Raw genomic sequence first — 20,557 nt, forward strand, 5'->3', positions numbered from 1 at the left:
TGCAGCCCAGAACTCCTGGCTCAAGTGATTCTCCTGCTTCAAGCCTCCTAAATAGCTGGGACTACAGATGTGTGCCACCATGCTTGGTTAATTTTTTTTTTTTTTTTTTTTTGAGAGATGGGTTCTTGCTATGTTGCCCAGGCTGGTCTTGAACTCCTCGCCTCAACTGATCCACCTGCCTTGGACTCCCGACTACTGGGATTACAGGCGTGAGCTTTTGTGCCTGGCTCAACTTTGGGTATTTCTTGTAAACATAATGGGATCATGGGTATATTTTTTATATATATATATATATATATATATATATTTATTTATTTTTTTAATTTGCTCTTTTCATTCACTATATGTTTTGGAGCTTGTTCTACGCTAATATTTAGAAATCTGCTTCTTTCATTTTAATGCTGCTTGGAGTAGACCATCATATGGATGTACTCTGGTTTTAACTAGTCCCCAGCTCATGTGCTTTTAGATTGTTTCCAGTACTATGCTTCTACATAAAATGCTTCATTTCGCCTGTGGTGCATTTGAGTATTTTCCTAAGATAGATTCTGAGAAGTAAAATTACCAAAATTTTAGATTTTTTTACTCATGTAATATTCATAGATACTCCCAGATCACCATACAAAATGCAATTTTACATTTCCTTCAACAGTGCAGAAGTATACTCTTTCCCTTATCCACTCTTGACATTTGCAATCTTAAAAAATTTTGCCAATGTATGGATGAAAATGATTTTCAGTGTACATTTCCCTGATAATTAGATTGAAGTTTTTTTTTTAGTGTTTCCTTTCTTAACATAATACCTTTATTTGTTCTGAAAATAACAAAATATCTAGATAAAGTATATATCCTGTGTTCTTGCTTTACTTGATTCTCTTTGAATGTTTTAAAAGCTCAGAAAAAGCTAGAATGACTTTGAATACCTTGTTTTTGGGGCAGGCCAATTTTTAATTTGTATGTCTACAACAAGAATCATTTGCATTACTATCAGTTTTCTACAATTTACTGTAAAACTACTCAAAAACAATGAAAGGGGTAGGACTAGTATAGAATCACATTTCCCAGTAGGGTATGCCAGACAGCACAACACCTAGCATTCCATGGAATACTCGACAGTCTTTCACTTTTTGTCTGACAGATAGTACATTTAAAATTTCTAGAACATTGTCTGCCTTGTAAAGAAAATAAAAAAAATCTCAGGACCCCTTACCCAAAAAGGAAAGCTAAGCCTGGAGGATGAGTCATGCAACACCCTTTTCCAAATGAATAGCTATTGCTAACATTATATTTTAGCCAGATCCCCAAGGAAAGGTGAAAGGCCTCATGCATTTATGAAAGACTGCCCCCACAGATCATTTGTAAGTAAATTCTTTGCTGGCCTCCCATAGCAAGGAAAGGCCAATTGTAACTTTAGGTCTGCAGTCTAAGTCTAGCTCCTAAAACTAAAGTCTCTTTGATTCCACACTGATAACGTTGATTACAAGCTTATCTTCCCAGGTGCAGAGCACAGACAAGAGGAGCTGAATCATTCTTCCATCTACCCAGAGATGTCTGTATAATTGATTCTTCCTTTACTCTCTTTCTCTTCAGACATTTACCTTTTCTTATATAAAATGTAGATTTCCTGGGCACTCACTAAAGTCTCACAAGAATGTAACCATTTCCCTTACTGCCTACCTGCCCCTCTTCCTACAATTGCCCCCCTTTGAGGGAATGTATACATACTAAACCTGAAAACCTCTTTGGAAAAACAGATACATCTGTGGCTTGTGTTTTTCTCAGAAGCCCCTTAAAGCTGGCTTAATAAACCTCAATTGATTGAGATCCTTCCTTTAGTCACATATTTCTGTTGAATTCTCATAGTGAGAATTCAATAAATTTAATTTGCATCTCTTTTGTTAAAAGAATGGGGGGGGCGGCGCGCCAGAAAGGCAATTGAGAATTTATAGCATTTCTGTGAAACTGCAGTTCCCTGGATAGAGGCTGTATCTAGACTCACCTTTGATTTCCTTGGGGCTTGCACAGTTCTTGGGGGCATTTTTATAGGTGTTCAGTAATTGTTTGATTGAATTAAACTCTGTTCAAGTATGTTCTAATTCATTCTCCTATCTGGAGAAATGTGTATCATGAAAAAATAGGCTTGCTTTGCTTACATTATTTATCATATATTTTCAGATTGGGATTAGAAAATACATTGTAAGCATTGAAACTGGTGGCCTTGAAAATGGCTAGACTAGTTGTTTCCCTTTCATAGTCCGAATTGTGTGAATATAGCTAAATAAAAGTCCTGCTCTATTATAGTAGCAAATGGGATTTTGTTGTGTGGAGTCTTAAGACATGATTATGCTGTTTCTCACCATGAATAGTGATTTTTTACACATGATGAAGCAGGCTAGCATATTCACGTACATTACAGCTAGAATAATCCATTGCTTTAAAAACATAATTTTTATCTGCTTTTTAGATTTCCTGTTCAAAAATTTCTTCTTAAATAACTGAAAAAAATATGCAGGGGCTAATGTAGATTGCAAAATGAAGGAGAAGCTTAGCTTTACTGTGGAGTCTGAGTCTGGGTGTAACCTAACTAGCTAGAGGATATGCAATTCCTGATTGACAGCAGGACCAGCATTATGCAGATTTTGTAAGGGAGAATACTCAGCTCAGAAACAGTGATGAGGGGCTCTGTTAGGAATTACTACATTCACCACTCATATCTTTTAGTTTTCTGTCTACTGGATTTGTAAACAAATAGCACAAAACAGTTCCTCTTTTGTTTTTATTAAAGTGATACTGCAATGCAGTTTCAGTCTATCAGCTAGGCATACATGGGTGGAAATTCAATATTTTCACTAAATTAGCTAATTTTTAGCTGTGTTCCATGCTTATCTCTATACCTTTGTGTATTAAATCCTATCTCGAGCTGTTTCCTTTATACACAAGTGTGTTTTGCTTGTACCTTCCTGTCGTCTTCAGTGCGAAGCTTTATGTAGGTCAGGCTTGGCTTAAGCAGATTTCCTGAACCTGCGTCAGCTTAAGCTGGAGGAATTTTAATAAACCCTCCCCTGTAGGCGTGGGCCTAAATGAGGCTAGCCTAGTTAAGCCTGATCTTTTTTCTGTTTGTGAAAAGAGCTGGGCAGAGCTGAAGGCTGCTTGGTGGTGTCTGAAACTGCCTACTTAATTTGAAAAGAACAATGGTAGGAAAGGCTAGATCTTCCAATTTTACCTTATCTGAAAAGCTTGATTTGCTAAAGCTTGTGAAGCCATATGTGAAAATTCTCGAAGAACACACTAATAAACATTCAGTAATAGTGGAAAAGAATAGGTGTTGGGATATCATAGCAGTTAACTATAATGCAATTGGAGTAGACCGCCCTTCTCGAACAGCGCAGGGCCTACGCACCCTTTACAAAAGGCTCAAAGAATATGCCAAACAGGAGCTATTGCAGCAAAAAGAGACCCAATCAGATTTTAAAAGCAATATTTCTGAGCCAACCAAGAAAGTTATGGAGATGATACCCCAGATTTCCAGTTTTTGCCTGGTAAGAGACAGGAACCACATACAAAGGTAAGCTTTATTTTATTTTGTTGTGGAAAATTATGGCGCCTCCTATCTATTGAGCTTTGGCTTAGTTGTGATAGAGATATGCATAGTAAGCATCCCCACAAGGGGAGCAATGAATAGTGTCTTTGTTTTGCATTCTTAAAAAAAAAAAAAAAGTGAGGCTATAAGGAATTTTTCTGCTGCATTTGATTTAAGCTACTTTTTTTTTTTTTACTGTCTTCCCCTCCCCCTTCCCTCCTGTAGTTTCTAAAAGTAAAGGTTAGGGAGGAATAAATGGCATGCAATTTGTGACATCACTTCATAAACTTTTTAAGCTTTAAAATTAAATTATTTAATTAGTTTCTGAGAGATACCTTTTTCTTATTTAAGATTACATTTCATTGGAATTTTTGATTTTACATAACATTTATATAAAGTTAGCAGTCTCCAGAGAAATGGAACCTTTGCTTTTTTATGAATTGTCAGTGTCTGCACTGAATTATCACTGTCTACATTTACTGAGCATGCACTGAACTAACAAATAGAATGAAAATCAATAAGTAAACTTATTAATGACATGATTGTTTATATGAAAACAATTTATTTTTCTAGAACATTTAAAATAAGTTGAACACAACTAAAGGGAGTTAATGCTTAATTAGGAATCCAGATTACTTAATAAAATTAAAATTTTTTGTTGTTGTTTTATTTATTAATTCTCTAGTTTCACTTTGATCTTGGGCCATACAGGAAAGAGTAAGCTTTCTCTTACTACTTTGCAAGGATATGAAACCCTGAATTTTAATAAATCCATAAGGACAACTGGGCTCTTTTAGGGTCAGACACAATTTTTTGGTTAAATTTGTGCTCTGTATACCTACTTGCTTGGGAATCTTCAAAGCTATTATCTTGCCACTAATTCAAATTATAACCCCTGGCAAAAGATAAAAATGGCAGCTACATTCTTCTGAACCATTTAGGGTGATTTAAACAAATTATAAACTCGTTGTTAAGGGGCTTTTCAAACAAAGCTTTATACAATGTGCTTTTTTATTGCTGGATATATAAACAAATTATTGATCACCTGTGAAATCCCTTTGAAATCTGTAAAGAAACAGAGAAAATTTTTTAGCAAAGTATATCTGTTATTTTGGTAATCTATCTTCTTGCCATATACTGCTTATTTCTACTTGATTGTACAGTAAAAAAAAAAATACCACCAGTAGGAATCCAGGACATGGATACACAGTGGATTAATTCTTGGGACCACTAGTTAAAATGTTCACTGTAATGACAAATGATGAAATCCCAATACCCTGGATATTAAAAAAAGCTCCACAGTAAAATTGTTATATGTTGTGTTACTTACTCAGAAATTTTCTCCCCCTAGAACCATAGAGAAAAGTGTTTTTTGCGTTACAGGTATAAACACATTAGGTTTTAGGTATTAAGTATAGTTTTTTTATAATTTGAAAACTACACATAGAAACTGTAATTTTAGTTGTGTATTTTAAAAATGCAGAGAGTATGGAAGAGAAGCAATAAATAAATATACAAATATCTGTTTATATTTTTACCATTTGTATGCATATATACAGTATACATATACACAAAGTCTTCTGGGACACCAATATTTTTCTGATAAAAATAAGTTGATTTATGCCTGTCTATACCTACTTTTTAAATAATACCAGTTTTTTAGATTTTTAAAGGGAAGAATGTAAGAAACGTGCCATTTAAATTCTTACGTTAGTGTGTTTACACTGCCATTTGCTATGTATTATTTATTTGTTCAATTATGTATTTAATGTGCTTCTACTTATTTGAATGACATCATCTTGAATCTTAATATCTCAAAAGTTTATGATTATTCTATAATCTTAATTATGCTTCTACATAACATGCCTGCTAATCTCAGCAAACTCTCCCTTGATAAGGAAAATATTAGTTTGTATTATTTAACATATTTAAAAATATATACCTATTTTGTAAGGCTATTTATTTCTACAACTCACATTGATTTGTATCTTTGTTTTTGCCTGTTCCTAATATCAGATTATACTTTGTGGGTTTTTTTGTTTTTGGCAAGGCCAAGGCTAAGAAGATATACTTTTTGTTTTTGTAAACTGTTTGATCCTCAAAGTTCAGACTTATAAATTTTAGAAGTCTTTCTTTATTGATCATTTTTGTGATCTTCTCCAAAGCTTATTTTTTAAAAATTTTGTTATGCCTTCCTTGAAATGCTTTTAATAAAATGTAATGGAATAGTCCAGATATAAGGCATATTTTTAATTTACTTGAGAATATAATGTCTATGTTTATATTCTACCATACATACTAATTTGGAATAGTAATTGAGTGGATTTTTAAAAACTTAATTTTCATATGTAGCTTTAACCTTTCCCATTCCACATTTTAGCAGATATTAATAAAAGCAGCTCTTGCTAATTTGAATTACATTTATAACCCATTGTTTTATTTTTGGAAATCATAAAATGACAAAAAAAGACAAAAATGAAGGCATTTATATAATCCATAAATAAATTTTTATTATATACAATATATGTATTTCATTTTATCTGTGAAATATCTGCTATTTCTGGCAATTTAATGCCATTGGTAAGTGACATATGGAGAGTTTTAATTTTTTTCCATACATTCTACTTGAACTTGTTCCAGCATTTTAATCATCTACATAGAATGTATTTTTTTAAACTATGTTACTTATCATTTGTAAAATGTTCCCTAAATAATGTTAAATACTTCCATTAATGTTCCAATAATCTTTCCCCTCTAAAACTTTTATTTTTAAGTTAGAAGCATAATTAAAAAAAAAAAACTCAAGAAACAAGATTATATATTCTTCATGTTATACATGAAATTATTTTTAAAAAACACCTTCATAGTATATATGAAATTATTTTTGAAACAGAATTTTTGGGTGTGTTGCATTTATAATGTCATAACAAATATTATTTCAAGGTTTAAATTATGCTAAAATTATAGTTGTCTCTACTAGGAATCCATATCTTATGGAAATTGTGTGTAGATTTGATAAACCTTCAATATATCTATAGGCCATTTAAAAACATTTCATTAAAAAATCATGTCATTTGTTCATTTATTTAATCATTCAACATATAACGAACACCTAGTAGGTTTCAGGTACAGAATTATGCTAGGTACTGGCTATATAGTGGTAGAGAAAAACCCTTGTTTTTGTAAAATTTACCTGACCAATGGTTGAAAGACATAAAGAGAGCAGCTGAGTCACATGGTTCAGGATAGGTGTAAAGAGGAAATGCCATTGTATTTGAAATAGGATAGTTAGAATGATACCCTATAGTTGGGCATACCTCAAAGCCATACAAAAATCTGTTTTTATTTTTTGGGCAAATGCAGAAATCAATACCTCCATTAGATGCCCTTCCACTGTCCTTCTAGAAGACATGGGACTTGGTAGTTTTTAGATCAGTCCAGAAGAGCAGGAGGAGGAGTTCTAGGGCTAAGGTATGAACATAACAAGGCTGAGAATGCATTAAATGGCTCTTTATACCACTGGAGAACCACAGAGTTGTCGGGACAATTGGTTTCTCTTTGAGAGCATTAAAAATGGCTTTTCTTTTTTACTTCATTGACTTTGTATAATATTTGTAGTTTCCTGCCCTTTTAAAAGCCCAGTTTTGGCCGACATGGTGGCTCACATCTGTAATCCTAGCAGTTTGGGAGGCCAAGGTGGGAGGATTGTTTGAACCCAGGAGATTGAGGCTGCAGTGAACTGTGATCACACCACTGTATTCCAGCCTGGGCAACAGAGTGAGACCCTGTCTCAAAAAAAAAAAAAAAAGACAGCCCAATTTTAAAGTTAAGGATGTGGGCGCGGGACGGGGAGACCTGTATATATATATATATACACACACACACATATATACACACACACACACACACACATTATTTAAATCCCAATTTTAGTCACTTTCATTTGTTGTTCCAAGTGTTCACATTTTTTTATTTCATGACTTTATAGTTTTAAAAGCTTTATAATTTAATGTATACTAAATAAGAAATTATGCTATAAATATACTCTTGTCTTCATTTGATTTACATTTTATAATGCTTTTTTGTGTGCTATAGTGCAAACTTGGATGAGGAGGCACAGGCTGGTACCAGTTCACTACAGGTAATGTTGGATCACCATCCTGTTGCTATTACAGTGGAGGTGAAGCAAGAAGAAGACATTAAACCACCTCCTCCACTGGTTTTAAATTCTCAACAGAGTGATATTTTAGAGCAAAGAGAAGAACATGAATTAGTACATGTTATGGAAAGATCCTTGTCGCCTTCGCTTTCCTCTGTTGATATGAGAATGACATCGTCTCCATCTTCTATTCCAAGGAGAGATGATTTTTTTCGCCATGAGAATGGAGAACACTTTAGGTCACTGTTAGGGTATGATCCTCAGATCCTGCAAATGTTGAAAGAGGAGCATCAGATAATTTTAGAAAATCAAAAAAACTTTGGATTGTATGTTCAGGAGAAGAGGGATGGATTGAAAAGAAGGCAGCAGCTAGAGGAAGAGCTACTAAGAGCAAAAATTGAAGTGGAGAAGCTGAAAGCAATTTGCTTACGGCATGATCTACCTGAATATAATAGTCTGTAAGATTTTTTTTCAATCTTACAATTTGATAATTTTGGCCAAATTTCTTTTTTTGGAATACAAAATACATATTCTTGAAAAATGTTATTAATGTCTATAATGGAAAGGCTTTTTAAACATGATTTTCTAATTATTTAATTTTCTTTTGAGACATTAAAATTTACTGATCAGTTGGCATGGTTACATCTTTCATTGTTTTCTCCTGTTTTTCTTCTAAGAAGTTTAATAGCTGGCCTTACAAAAGATGTTTTATTTTGATCATTAAAATGTATACAAATAGGTATACAAACATACGTATTCTTTCAATGTTCTGAGTCTTTAACATTTTTAATTAGAACTTTAATTAGAACTTAATAACCTTTAACTGTAGTTAAAGGTTATTAAGTCAGTTTAGTTTAGAAGCTATACTAACCTAATAACAAGAAGCTTGTCTGTATGTCATTGGTTTTTATGCTTTCATCTTTTGAAGGAGTAAGTCCTAGGATTTTAGAGATAGAAGATATTTGAAGAACACTTTTTTCTACCTCTTCAATTTAGAGGTAGTGAAACTGAGGTCCGGGGAGAAATTACTGACTTAATTAAGGTAACAAAGCTATTTATGGCAGAGTAAGGACTAGCACTCAGTTTTTCTTTGTGTAATTTCCCCCCTGCTATTCCATAGAAGTAAAAATCCACTAAAATATTCTCCAGATTTAAATATTAGAAGCATTTATTTCATTAAAACTGTTTTTAAAGATTGTTAGGTTATGAAATCAGGGGGATAGTATTAATTACTCCTATTCCACGTCTTTCTTTTGGTCTGGCAAAGTATGATAAAATATCCTATTGAAGCTATTATATATTTTGGCTGTGTGATTTAATGTCATAATTCATTTTAAATGTCTTATTCTGAAAGACATTTTTTCATAGTAAAAATCAGAATGAACAAAATAAGATTTTACTTAGAATAAAAATAGCAAAGAAATCATGTTTATAATTTATGATATAATCTATAGTCTTTGTTTTTGTAAATATTATTTTAGTTTTTGTGGAAATAAATAAGACCTTGATTCTTAAAGCATACATACTGAATTTATGTTAAATCTTTAATATGTATATTACTTAAGGATTTCTATTATATTTTTTGCTGTGGTTTTTTTCGAGAAAGGATTTCTAAGCCAAGTTTTAGAATGGTGTAGGTAGAATTTCAGCAGTATATGGAAGAAGGGGTGTTTGAAGTCAGTGAGCAGCTGGCAAAAAGACATAGAGAATGGAAAAAAGTGGATCAGGGCACGTAAGCACAAATTCAGTGCTAAGCCAGTGATTTTAAGTGAGTGTAGAGGGAGCCAGTTTGAGCTGTGGTAACCTGGACTAGGAAGGACTTCTCTCTGGACTAGATGGGATAGTTGCTGTTTAGTTCCAGCAGAATTTTTACATGCAGGAATAAGCTAGAAATCTGCATTTTTTTATGTGAAATTTTCTAATTTTAAAAGTATTTACAAATACAGACAACATATGAGTGGGCCTCATTGAGCCATTGGGCTTCCAGTTTGTGGCCTTTGGAGTAGAGCAATGGTTCTTGAAGTGTGGGTCCTGACCAGCAGCAGCAGCAGCATCACTTGAGATTGAATCAGAAACTCTTGGGGGTGGGGTCCAGCAGTCTGTCTTAATAAGCCCTTTAGAGGTTCTGGCACAAGCTAAAGTTTGAGAACCAATGAAATAGATTATTTTGGAACAAGTCATGGTGCGTAAATCATACTAGATTGTTCAAAATTTTTGTTGAAGAGTGGTTGAAGGTTAACTGGGGATATCAATTTGGGTAGTGGTTGCTGCCAGAATTTGAATTACATTAAATACAATTTTTAAGGGGTCAGATTTAACTGAATGTACAATGAGAAGCCATTGAAGGTTTTGGGTTAGGGGAATGATATGATTAGAACCATGATTTAGGAAAAGTGGCAGGGATAGGCATTGTAGTGAGAGGAAATTAAATCAGAAATTTAGGTTAAGGCTATAGAAATAGAAAAAATAAACATGAAATGAACTCTTACAGTACTATTTTAGCAGTTGATTCCTTAACTTCAAAAAGAGGGCATTTTAGACCTGAGATTAGAATTACATTTTTTGTTATAAAAGTATCTTGAATATATAATTTGATATATCCTTTTGACAATTTTTATCATCTCTTTTCTATGACTTTTCTTTGCATCTAATGATTCTTGTAATTCTAATTTGAGGTGATGTTTTTACAATATAATTCTACTAAATATATCTTTGCAATAGTGAGCTTTATTTTTTCAAATTATTGAAAGCAAATTACCAAATAAAATATAATTCATATTGCAGTTGCAGCATGCTACCAAGAATTGATAATGAATTTTCAATTTGAATGTTGACTTTGTACACTGAATCAGTTTTCCCAAATATGTTCTGTGGAACTGGACCTATGAGATGTTTCTAGAAAAGAGAACTGTGTTCAAAAAATGCGGCCGGGCGCGGTGGCTCACGCCTGTAATCCTAGCACTCTGGGAGGCCGAGGTGGGTGGATCGCTCGAGGTCAGGAGTTCGAGACCAGCCTGAGCAAGAGTGAGACCCCCGTCTCTACTAAAAATAGAAAGAAATTATATGGACAACTAAAATATATATATACAAAAAATTAGCCGGGCATGGTGGCGCATGCGTGTAGTCCCAGCTACTCGGGAGGCTGAGGCAGAAGGATTGCTTGAGCCCAGAAGTTTGAGGTTGCTGTGAGCTAGGCTGACGCCACGGCACTCACTCTAGCCCGGGCAACAGAGTGAGACTCTGTCTCAAAAAAAAAAAAAAAAAAAAAATGCAACGTGCACCTTTTTTGGTGGTTAGGTTCTAAAATTAGTGTGGAAGGTAAAAATTATGTATACACAAAATTGCCCTTGAAAATTCCTTTGCTGCCCATAAAATATCATAAACATAATCTTCTACAATCATATTTTTCCCCAGCATTGTTCAAGATTGCTGTTTTCTTTAGTTGTGTCAGGTGACACAATTCATTAGCATTTAGCGGCTTTGTAGAATAAGAAACCTATTTTCACTTTTTTTTTTTGAGGAGAAGGAAAGATAAGTTTATTAATTTGCTGGCAAATGAGGAGGTTAGCAGACTGTCTCAAAGTACCAACGTCTTATTTTCACATATTTTTAAACATCAGAATTATACTCCTTGCAGTGAGTTTACTGCAGCAATTTTTGTGAGTCTTGTTTAATTTTAATTTACAAAAGTTTAAATGCATGTAATTCTGTGCCATTGTCAAACCTCCTCTCCCATATAATCATGATTAGGATAGTACAATTTATGAGAATTCCTATATAAAGAAATTTTTGGAGGCTATTTATTATCTTGCAGAGTATCTTAGGGAAATTCAGAGCTAAATCTTTTTTTTTTCCTTTTTAGTATTGAGACTTGAGTTTGGAGACTACTTACCAAGTAATATTAGCAGTTTTTGCTGAGGACAAGTTTCACTAAGGGGAACGTATAGGGGGAAATTTTGCTAGTACCAACAGAATATAAAGTTGGCCTTCTATCTGCAGGTTCCACATTTGAGGAGTCAGCCAGCTACAGATTGAAAATATTTGGGGGGGGGAGAATTAAATAACCATACAACAAAAATAATACAGATTTAGAAAACACAGTATAACTATTTATATAACATTTACCTTATATTAGGTATTATAAGTAATCTAGAGATAAAGTATATGGGATGTGCATAGGTTACATGCAAATACTACACCATTTTATATGAGGGACTTGACTATCCATAGATTTTGCTATCTGTGTGGGAGGGTGTGTGTCCGGGGACCAATCCCCCTGGGATACTGAGGGATGACTATACACTGAAGCCACCAGATATCCTACATACCCTAGAGAACCGTTTGGGGCCATGAGCTTTACCTATAAAATGTAATTCTGGGAAAACATAGAGAAGAATGATTTTATTTTTAAAATGTAGACTTGATTCTATAGGAATATATTAAATTTGAAAAAGGTACTAAGTCAAAAGATTATTTCATTCAATACATTAGTAATTTAGATAGTGGATAGATTATTTTTACCACCTCCTTATGTTTCTCTTATCCATGTGAATTTAAATGGATAAGTTGTTACAAGTTAAGTATTATGACTTTCTAAAGGTAGGATTTATAATGGCATTCTCAGAATAGTTAATGAAACTCATTTCTAACAAATGCCAGATTTCTTAGAATAGTCAAATCAAGTACTTTTTCTTGTATGATGAGACATCAACTTGGTGTTATTTCATTTTTCAAGAAGTCACTGTACCCTGTTCTATTTTTACTTATGTGAAAATGCTTAAAATATGAGTTATTTTCCATGTGCCTTCAGAGTAATGTCAAATTTTCAATAGACATGTTTATATAACTTAAAGTGTAATAAATTGTATTTAATATATACTGAAAATGATGATGGTTAAATGCTTTGTTCATACATGTTCTTTTAAATGCAAGATAATACATTGTACTGATGTGTGTACTTTTTTTGTGTGCCATAAGACAAAGAATTCAGTACTATAGAGGTAGAATTTTTTGATGAAGCATGATTGAAATAAATTTATTTAGATGATTATGTTATAATACATGCCAAATGTACCATATCTAAATATCATAATTCACTTCTTTTTTCAAATGTTAAGATCCACAAATTCTCAAAATCAAATATTTGATGAATTTGATTATAAATAATAATTAGATGAAATAAAATTGTCACATACTTCACAAATACAAAAGAGTAAGTTCTTAAAATAGACAAGTTAATTAAACATTAAGAGTTATGCTGAATCTTTGTATATGATTTTGAGAAATGGTTCAACATATTTTCATATATCATTTAAATTGTTTGATTAAAAGTAGTTATAATTTGAGTATATATTATTTTTAGTTTTCAATTGCTTTGTAAATAGCAGAAAGCAAAATAAATGAACAAATGAAAATAAAAATCCGTCCTTGTCAGCCCAAACAATTTAACTAAAATGAAATTACACCTTTTTAGTAGGTCTTTTGTGTTTTAAAATTATGTGAGAACTTGCCTCTATTACGATTTTCTTCCCTAACATTTTATTAAGAAACCTTTTAAACATACAGAAATAGTTGCAAGAATGTTGTAGTTAAGTATTCATATGCCTACCACCTAGATTCTGCAATTAATGTTTTACTATGTTTGCTTTATCTCATATTTATCCATCTGTCCATCCAACAATTCATTTTTTAAGACAAATGTTATTTTAAAACAAGTTGTAGAATTAGAAGAATTTATCCCTAAACACTTCAGCATGAATATTACTAACTAGAGTTCAGTGTTTGTGCCTATGTGTTTTTTTAGGTAAAATCTGCATACAGTGAAATGCACAAATCTTAAATGTACCATTTGATGAGTTTTGATAACTGACTACTGTTCAAGATTTGGAACATTGGCCGTATCTTGTGGCTTATGCCTATAATTTGGCACTTTGGGAGGCTGTGGCAGGAGGATTGCTTGAGGCTAGGAGTTTGAGACCTGCCTGAGTAACACAGAGGCTCCGTCTCTACAAAAAAATAGAAAAATTAGCCAGGTGTGGTGGCTTGGGCCTGTAGTTCAAGTTACTTGGGAGGCTGAGGCAGGAGGATTGCTTGAGCCCAGTTAGAGGTTGCAGTGAGCTATGATGATGCCACTGTACTTTAGCCCAGGCAACACAGTGAGACCCTGTCTCAGAAAAAGATTTGGAACATTATCATCAACTCACAAAATACCCTCCTGCCCCTTTCCTAATTATCTCCTAACATCTCAAACATTGTTCTAATTTTTAGAAAATCATAGATAAGTTTTGCCTACTCTAGACTTTCATATAATTGGAATATAGTATGTATACTTTGTTTTTTCATCCATTTGAATGTTTTTAATGTTCATCTGTGTTCATCCATCCTCTTATCAGTAGTTTATTCCTTTTTGTTGCTGAGTATTCCATTATAAATATACCATAGTTTGTTTATCTGTTATCTTTTGATGGCTTCTGGGCAATTTTCAGATTTGGGCTATTGTGTATAAAGATTCTGTGAATATTCTTGTGCAAGTTTTTTGTGGGCACAATACTAGAGAACCATATACCTTTAACCTTTAAGAAACTGCCAGAACTTTTTCTAAAGTGATTGTATCATTTTACGCTTCTATCAACAGTGTATGAGGTTTTTTTTTTTTTTTTCAAAATAAAGCTTTGCATGTTCAATGATTGGAATGTCAGAATTGAAATTGATGAATAACTTTTCTAATATTTAAATGAATTCAAAATCCTGGGCAGATAATATACATATCTGGGAATATTGTAGTTTATTTAATTTCCCCCCCCATTTTTAGCACTTACTGCATATATACTCTTACATGAGATATTGAAGAAATATGATGAAATATATAGTCACTGTCATGCTTGTAAAGTATAATTCAGAAAATGATCTTTAATGCAAAGAAATATCTCTTAGGTGTATTTCATACATAATAATACTTGTACTTGGTTGACATTCAATCTCTTATTAGGTAAAGAAAACTATGGATGATTATCGTGTTTGAAGGGATTTGTATATTGTTTGTATATTTTTTAGTGTAATAAAAACTTAAATTTATATTGCAGTTATATGTTAATGCATATTAAAAGTTTTGGTAGATTTTGGTAATTTTATTTTTTATTTATTTATTTTTTTTGAGACAGAGTGTCACTTTGTTGCCCGGGCTAGAGTGCCGGGGCATCAGCCTAGCTCACAGCAACCTCAAACTCCTGGGCTCAAGCAATTCTCCTGCCTCAGCCTCCCGGGCAGTTGGGACTACAGGCATGCGCCACCACGCCCGGCTAATTTTTCTATATATGTTTTTAGCAGTCTATATATTTTCTTTCTATTTTTAGTAGAGATAGGGGTCTCGCTCTTGCTCAGGCTGGTCTCGAACTCCTGAGCTCAAACGATCCGCCCGCCTCGGCCTCTCAGAGTGCTAGGATTACAGGCGTGAGCCACCGTGCCTGGCCAGATTTTGGTAATTTTAAAACTCAGAAGATACAATCTATAAGAGTATTTACATTCTTTATTCAATTTGATTATGTGGTACATTTTAAATTTTATTTGTGCCATTGAAAACAATGTGTGTATTTAGAATTGTTAAACAAAAAAATATTAAAGGCCTGGGTTTATGGGATGTCCATTTAAGTCATCCCACTCTGGAGTGGCCATGCTTAGGACTCATTCATTAAGATGATAATGCTTGCTATTGATATCAAATTACATTTTTTCCTTATTTCTCTTTTATCAAAGCATAGTTTTAAGCATCCTTCCGTTGTGAATCTTTCTGGTAGGCCTTCAAGTCTCTTGTTTATGCAGACCATTTTTAGGTACTGATTTCACAAGTACATTATAGGGCCAAGGTGGAAATAGATCAGAACCAAGTTTGAAAATAAAAAATTACAGACCTGGAGCACTGGCTCATGCCTGTAATCCTAGCACTCTAGGAGGCCAAGGTGGGGAGGATTGCTTGAGGTGAGGAGTTTGAGACCAGTCTGAGCAAGAGTGAGACCCTGTCTCTACTAAAAACAGAAAAAATTAGCCGAGTGTGGTGGTGCGTGCCTGTAGTCCCATCTACTTAGGAGGCTGAGGCAGTATCACTTGAGCCCAGATTTTGAGGTTGCTGTGAGCTAGGCTGATGCCATGGCACTCTAGCCTGGGCAATGGAGCAAGACTCTTTCAAAAAATGAAATGAAACAAAAAATTACAGTTAGAATGGAATTGTCAGGGGTGGTTATTCTGGCACATAGCAAATTAGTCAATAGGTTGTATAATACAAGTTGTCTAGATATAGAAGGTTATGTTCCATGATCCCATGTTCCTAATGATTTTGATTCTACTTTTTAGAATAATTTACTCTCTCCCTTCCCTGCCCTATGGCCTGCATAATTTTTAAAATGGGACTAAATGGGAAAGTGACAAGGACAAAATGTGTCAAGTACTATTCTAAGTGTTTTACATACTTTTGCTAATCTGTGCTCACAGTAGGTCTATGAGGTAGGTGTTAGTATTACATTCGTTTTATAGATTCATAAACTGGCACAAATGGATTAAGTAACTTGTTCAGGGTTACAGAACTAGTAAGTGGCAGACTGAAGAGTCAAATCCAGCCCGTCTGGCATCATAGTTCATGCCATTCTGCAAAAGAAAAGGGTATATCCAAGTCGTGGAATCTTACGGTATTTCAAAGTAAATTACAAGTAATTTCTGAATTCTCAGAATTACTGTCTTTCCTGCGGGTGGGGAAGGCAGCAGGGAGGGTTTTGAACGTAATAGTCATTCCTTTAGACCCTGGGAGTACAACAGAGTGTTTGACTCTAGGATGTTTTTCCTAGCCATTTTGGTGAAGACATTCTTTTTACCCCCATTTTGGGGCAATCTTGAAATATTTAAAGGGGAATTACACTTTTCTTTTGAGTAACTAATAAAAAACGGAGGAACAACTTGTGAAAATGCAGAAAGATGTTGTCAGTCTTTTATTCAGTGTACAGTGCTTGCTACTGGTAGATTAATACAAAAAAGGAAACGAATTAAAATTGGCTAAAGTTGCACACTGCAAAACTTTTTGGAGTTCAAAAACTTTTCAAAGCATCTTTTTTGTTAATGCTAAAAACCTCAGAACTTTATCTGAGAAAATCAAGCTTGGTAAAACAACAAAAATAACACATGACCAACAACTAGCAATTTAAGAACTGGTAAATTTCCTTGACTAAATGATGCATTAATATAATCTTAATATTTACATATGCAAAATTTGACCCAGCAAAACTGCATTTGGTAGCAATTATGTTTATAAAAGAACTCATTGGTAAAAGTTATAGTCAGTAAAACATGATACATGAAAAGTGACTGAGTCAAATTTTTGTTATAAAGTTTACTTGGAAAATAATTGATCCCCTGAAGGTAACAAGTCTTTAAAATGAAAATAAAAATGGACAATAATGGAAATGAATTTTAAGATAGTTCTATTTTAATTAAATGTTTTCATAAATAAGTCAAAATGTACTTAGAGTCAATATAGCAGTTTTGAAAAGTATCTGTTGCTTTGGGAATATGGTGATGAACAAAATCAAAATAGACCCCCTCCTCAAAACTTTATAGTTTAGTGGGGAAGGCTGACATTAAATAATTTATTACATAACTAATTGTTGAGATATTGCTGAGGTAATAGGGCAACTTGATCTGGTTTGGCAATCAGGGAAGTTTAAGCTGTACAGAGGAGTAGAAGTTAATTTAGGTAAGTGATTTGGAGGAAGATAGGTAAAAGTCCTTATGGCTGGAAGTAGCATGCTTCCTTCAAGATAATTACTGGATTTTAAGTAAGAGATATATGATCAGATTTACATTTAAAAGTAGATAACAATAAATCTGGGAAATGGTTTTAGGGAATAGAGATGGCAAGGAAAGATCTCAGTAGATCTGTTGGGAAGTTTCTGCAGTAGTACAGAAATCCAGATCAGAGATTAAAAAAAAAAAAGTGAAGGCAATGGAGAAGGCAAAAATAATACATAGCTTTGAGAACCTTGTAGGGGGCAGAATTTTCTGGATTTTGTGGTTGATTGGCTGTGAGACTGAAAAAGTGGAGAGGGTCAAGGATGATTTCCAGTTTTCTGGCTAGAATAAATAAGGGACATAGGAAGATAAAACGAGGAGCAATTTTTGGAGATAAGTGGACATGGTAAGTTTGAGATTTTTATGAGACATTCATGTAGACATGTCTAGGAGGCAATTGGTTATACATATATATGGATCCAGAGTTGTAATCTGAGCTAGAGAAAAAAGATAGGTGTTAGTACCTGGGTTGTATTGAAGACATGGGAGTGAGCTAATTAAAGAGGAGTGGTGCACAGTGAGAGAAGAGGGCCTAGAACTCAGTTCTGAAGAAGTCCAGTAAATATTAAAAAAAGGTAGATGAAATATAAACTGGCAAAAATGTCTAAGAAGCAGCAACCAAAGAAGTGAGAGGAAAATTTGAAGGGTGTTAGAGAAGCTACAAATACAAGTTTAGCATTTCAAAGAGAAAGTGGTCAACATTGTCCAAAGCTTTTGAGAAATTTGATTAGAACTAAAAAATAACCTGTGGATTTATTGACAAAGAGCTCCTGGTGACCTTTAGCAAGGGCAGTTTTGGGGAAAGACTGTATTGGAAGCCAGATTAGAGTAGCTGAGGAGTGACTGGGAATTTGAAGAAGCAGAGCAGTGACTGGGGTGTTTGGGTACTTGAAGTGGAGACAGTGAGGGTAGACAACTTTTTATGGAATTAAAACTTCCCTTTCCCTGCATGTGTTTCTTCCTGAAACATAACACATCACAGAATAATCTTGACCTGATTTTTCCATGCTATATAGCCTTTTCCATGATTTATTGTGGGGAAAGGAATTTATCAAGTAGGAGAGTGACCTTGTTAAAAGCTCTTTATTGCTCCCAAAACGATGCACTAATTCCCCCTACACTTCCATATTTATTAAAAAAAAAAAACAAAAAATCAGGTTTTGTTTGGCCCTTTTATTAAAGCATGTTGATTTATTGATTTAGAGTATAGTCATGTGTCACTTAACAGTGAACATAGAGTCTGAGAAACGTGTCTTTAGGCGATTTTGTTGTGTGAGTGAACATCATAGAGTGAACTTACACAAACCTAGATGGCATAGCCTACTAGACACCTAGGCTATATGGTATTATAGCCTACTGCTCCTAGGCTACAAACCTGTGCAGCTTGTTACTGTACTGAATACCATAGGCCATTGTAACACAATGATATTTGTGTATCTAAACATAGAAAAGGTACAGTAAAAATATGACATTAAAATCTTATGGAACCACCATCGTATATGTGGTCTGTGGTTGACCAAAACGTCATTATTTGGTGCGTGACTGTATAGTAAAGTGTTTAATAATTTCTAGTAAATGAGTGGGCTTATTTCAACCTTGCTCATTCTAATCTGTTAAATGCTACATGTTGCCAAAATGTCTTGTCTTTTTTTTTTTTTTTGGTGGGTGGCAGGTGGTGAGAGGAATAGAAAGGAGTGTTTAAATGACCTCGGTTTATTTTAAATTTTACAACAGCTTAGTTGTAAAAAACAAAAACAAAAACTTAGTGAATACCTCCTATTAAGGAAGACTAATGTTAAATGGATTCCTGATTCTTCTAGCACAGTCAAAACTTATGTTCTAAGTATTTTACTAATATGTTACATATTAAAATTTAATGTTTATATTTTTTCTTTAATTTTAACAGAATTTCTTACTAATTTAACATCTCTTTTATGTCTATTTTCTACTTAAAAGTTTAAATGAAATTTTGAAATAAGTAGTAGTTGAATGTTCCAATCCATGAAATAGGAGCTCTGCTTATCTAGATCTTTGTTAATTTTTTTCAACAGAGTTTTAAAATTTTCAGTGTATGGGCCTTGGATGCCTTTTGTTAAACATTTTTGTAAGTATTTCTTGTGTGTGTTTTATGGCTACTGTGAATGGAATTTTTAAAATTTTAGTTCCCGGTTACTTCTTGCTAGTCTATAAAACTACAATTGATTTTTACGTATAAACCTTCCTTCCTGTGACTCTGCTAAATTTGTTTTATTAGTTCTAGTCATTTTTAGATTCCCTGGGGATTGTATCATCTGTAAATGGTACAGTTTTATTTCTTCCTTTCTGATCTTTATGCTTTTTAGGCTTTTACTGGCTTATTGTAATGGCTAGAACTTCCAGGATGATGTTGAATTGATGTGGGCATCCTTATTTTATTCTTTATATCAGGGTATTTCCGTTTTCTTTTCCTATTTAAGTAAATGGTGTATTTTATTTTATTTATTTATTTTGAAAAAAATGAACTTTTAATAAAATGAATGAGCCTTTTTGTAAGTTTTTATGTAATTCCCAAGTTATAGAAGTGTTGCAAGAATAGTACAAGGAACTGTCACATGCCCGTTACCTAAATTCGCATATTGTTTACATTTCCTCAGATTTGATTGTTCATTTTCTCTCTCTCTGATTCATTTGAAAATAGGTTGGCGATATCCCTTACCCATTACCCTCAAATACTTTAGTGTGTATTTTCTGAGAACAGGAATACTCTCAACATAACCTCGATACAATTATTAAAATAGGAAGATTTATTGTTGAAACATTGCTACTATTTAATCCAGAATTTATATTCCAAGTTCTTTAATTTTCCCAATAATGTCCTTTGTAACCTTTCCCCCCGACCCAGGATCCAATCCAGGATCATGTATTGCATTTAATTGTCATGTCCCATTAGTTCCCTTTAATCTGAAACAGCGCCTCAGCCTTGTTGTCTGGTGTTCCTCGTGATTAGA

General features: G+C 33.6%; 1 protein-coding gene across 2 annotated transcripts in view; it reads left to right on the top strand.

Annotated features, from left to right (window-relative positions):
* The window catches only part of RAD54B (RAD54 homolog B), a 94,682-nt gene that overhangs the window by 39,074 nt on the left and 35,051 nt on the right, over positions 1–20,557 (top strand). Inside the window, exon 3 of one of the 2 annotated variants that reach the window (XM_069466211.1) lies at positions 7,676–7,725. The exons of the other annotated variant lie outside the window; for it this stretch is intronic. Coding sequence (XP_069322312.1) covers positions 7,676–7,725 — 50 coding nt within the window. Of the gene's footprint in view, positions 1–7,675; positions 7,726–20,557 lie in introns of those variants that run through there. 2 annotated transcript variants of the gene reach the window in all.

The sequence above is a fragment of the Eulemur rufifrons genome, chromosome 3, assembly GCF_041146395.1.
Source record: "Eulemur rufifrons isolate Redbay chromosome 3, OSU_ERuf_1, whole genome shotgun sequence".
NCBI lineage: Eukaryota > Metazoa > Chordata > Mammalia > Primates > Lemuridae > Eulemur > Eulemur rufifrons.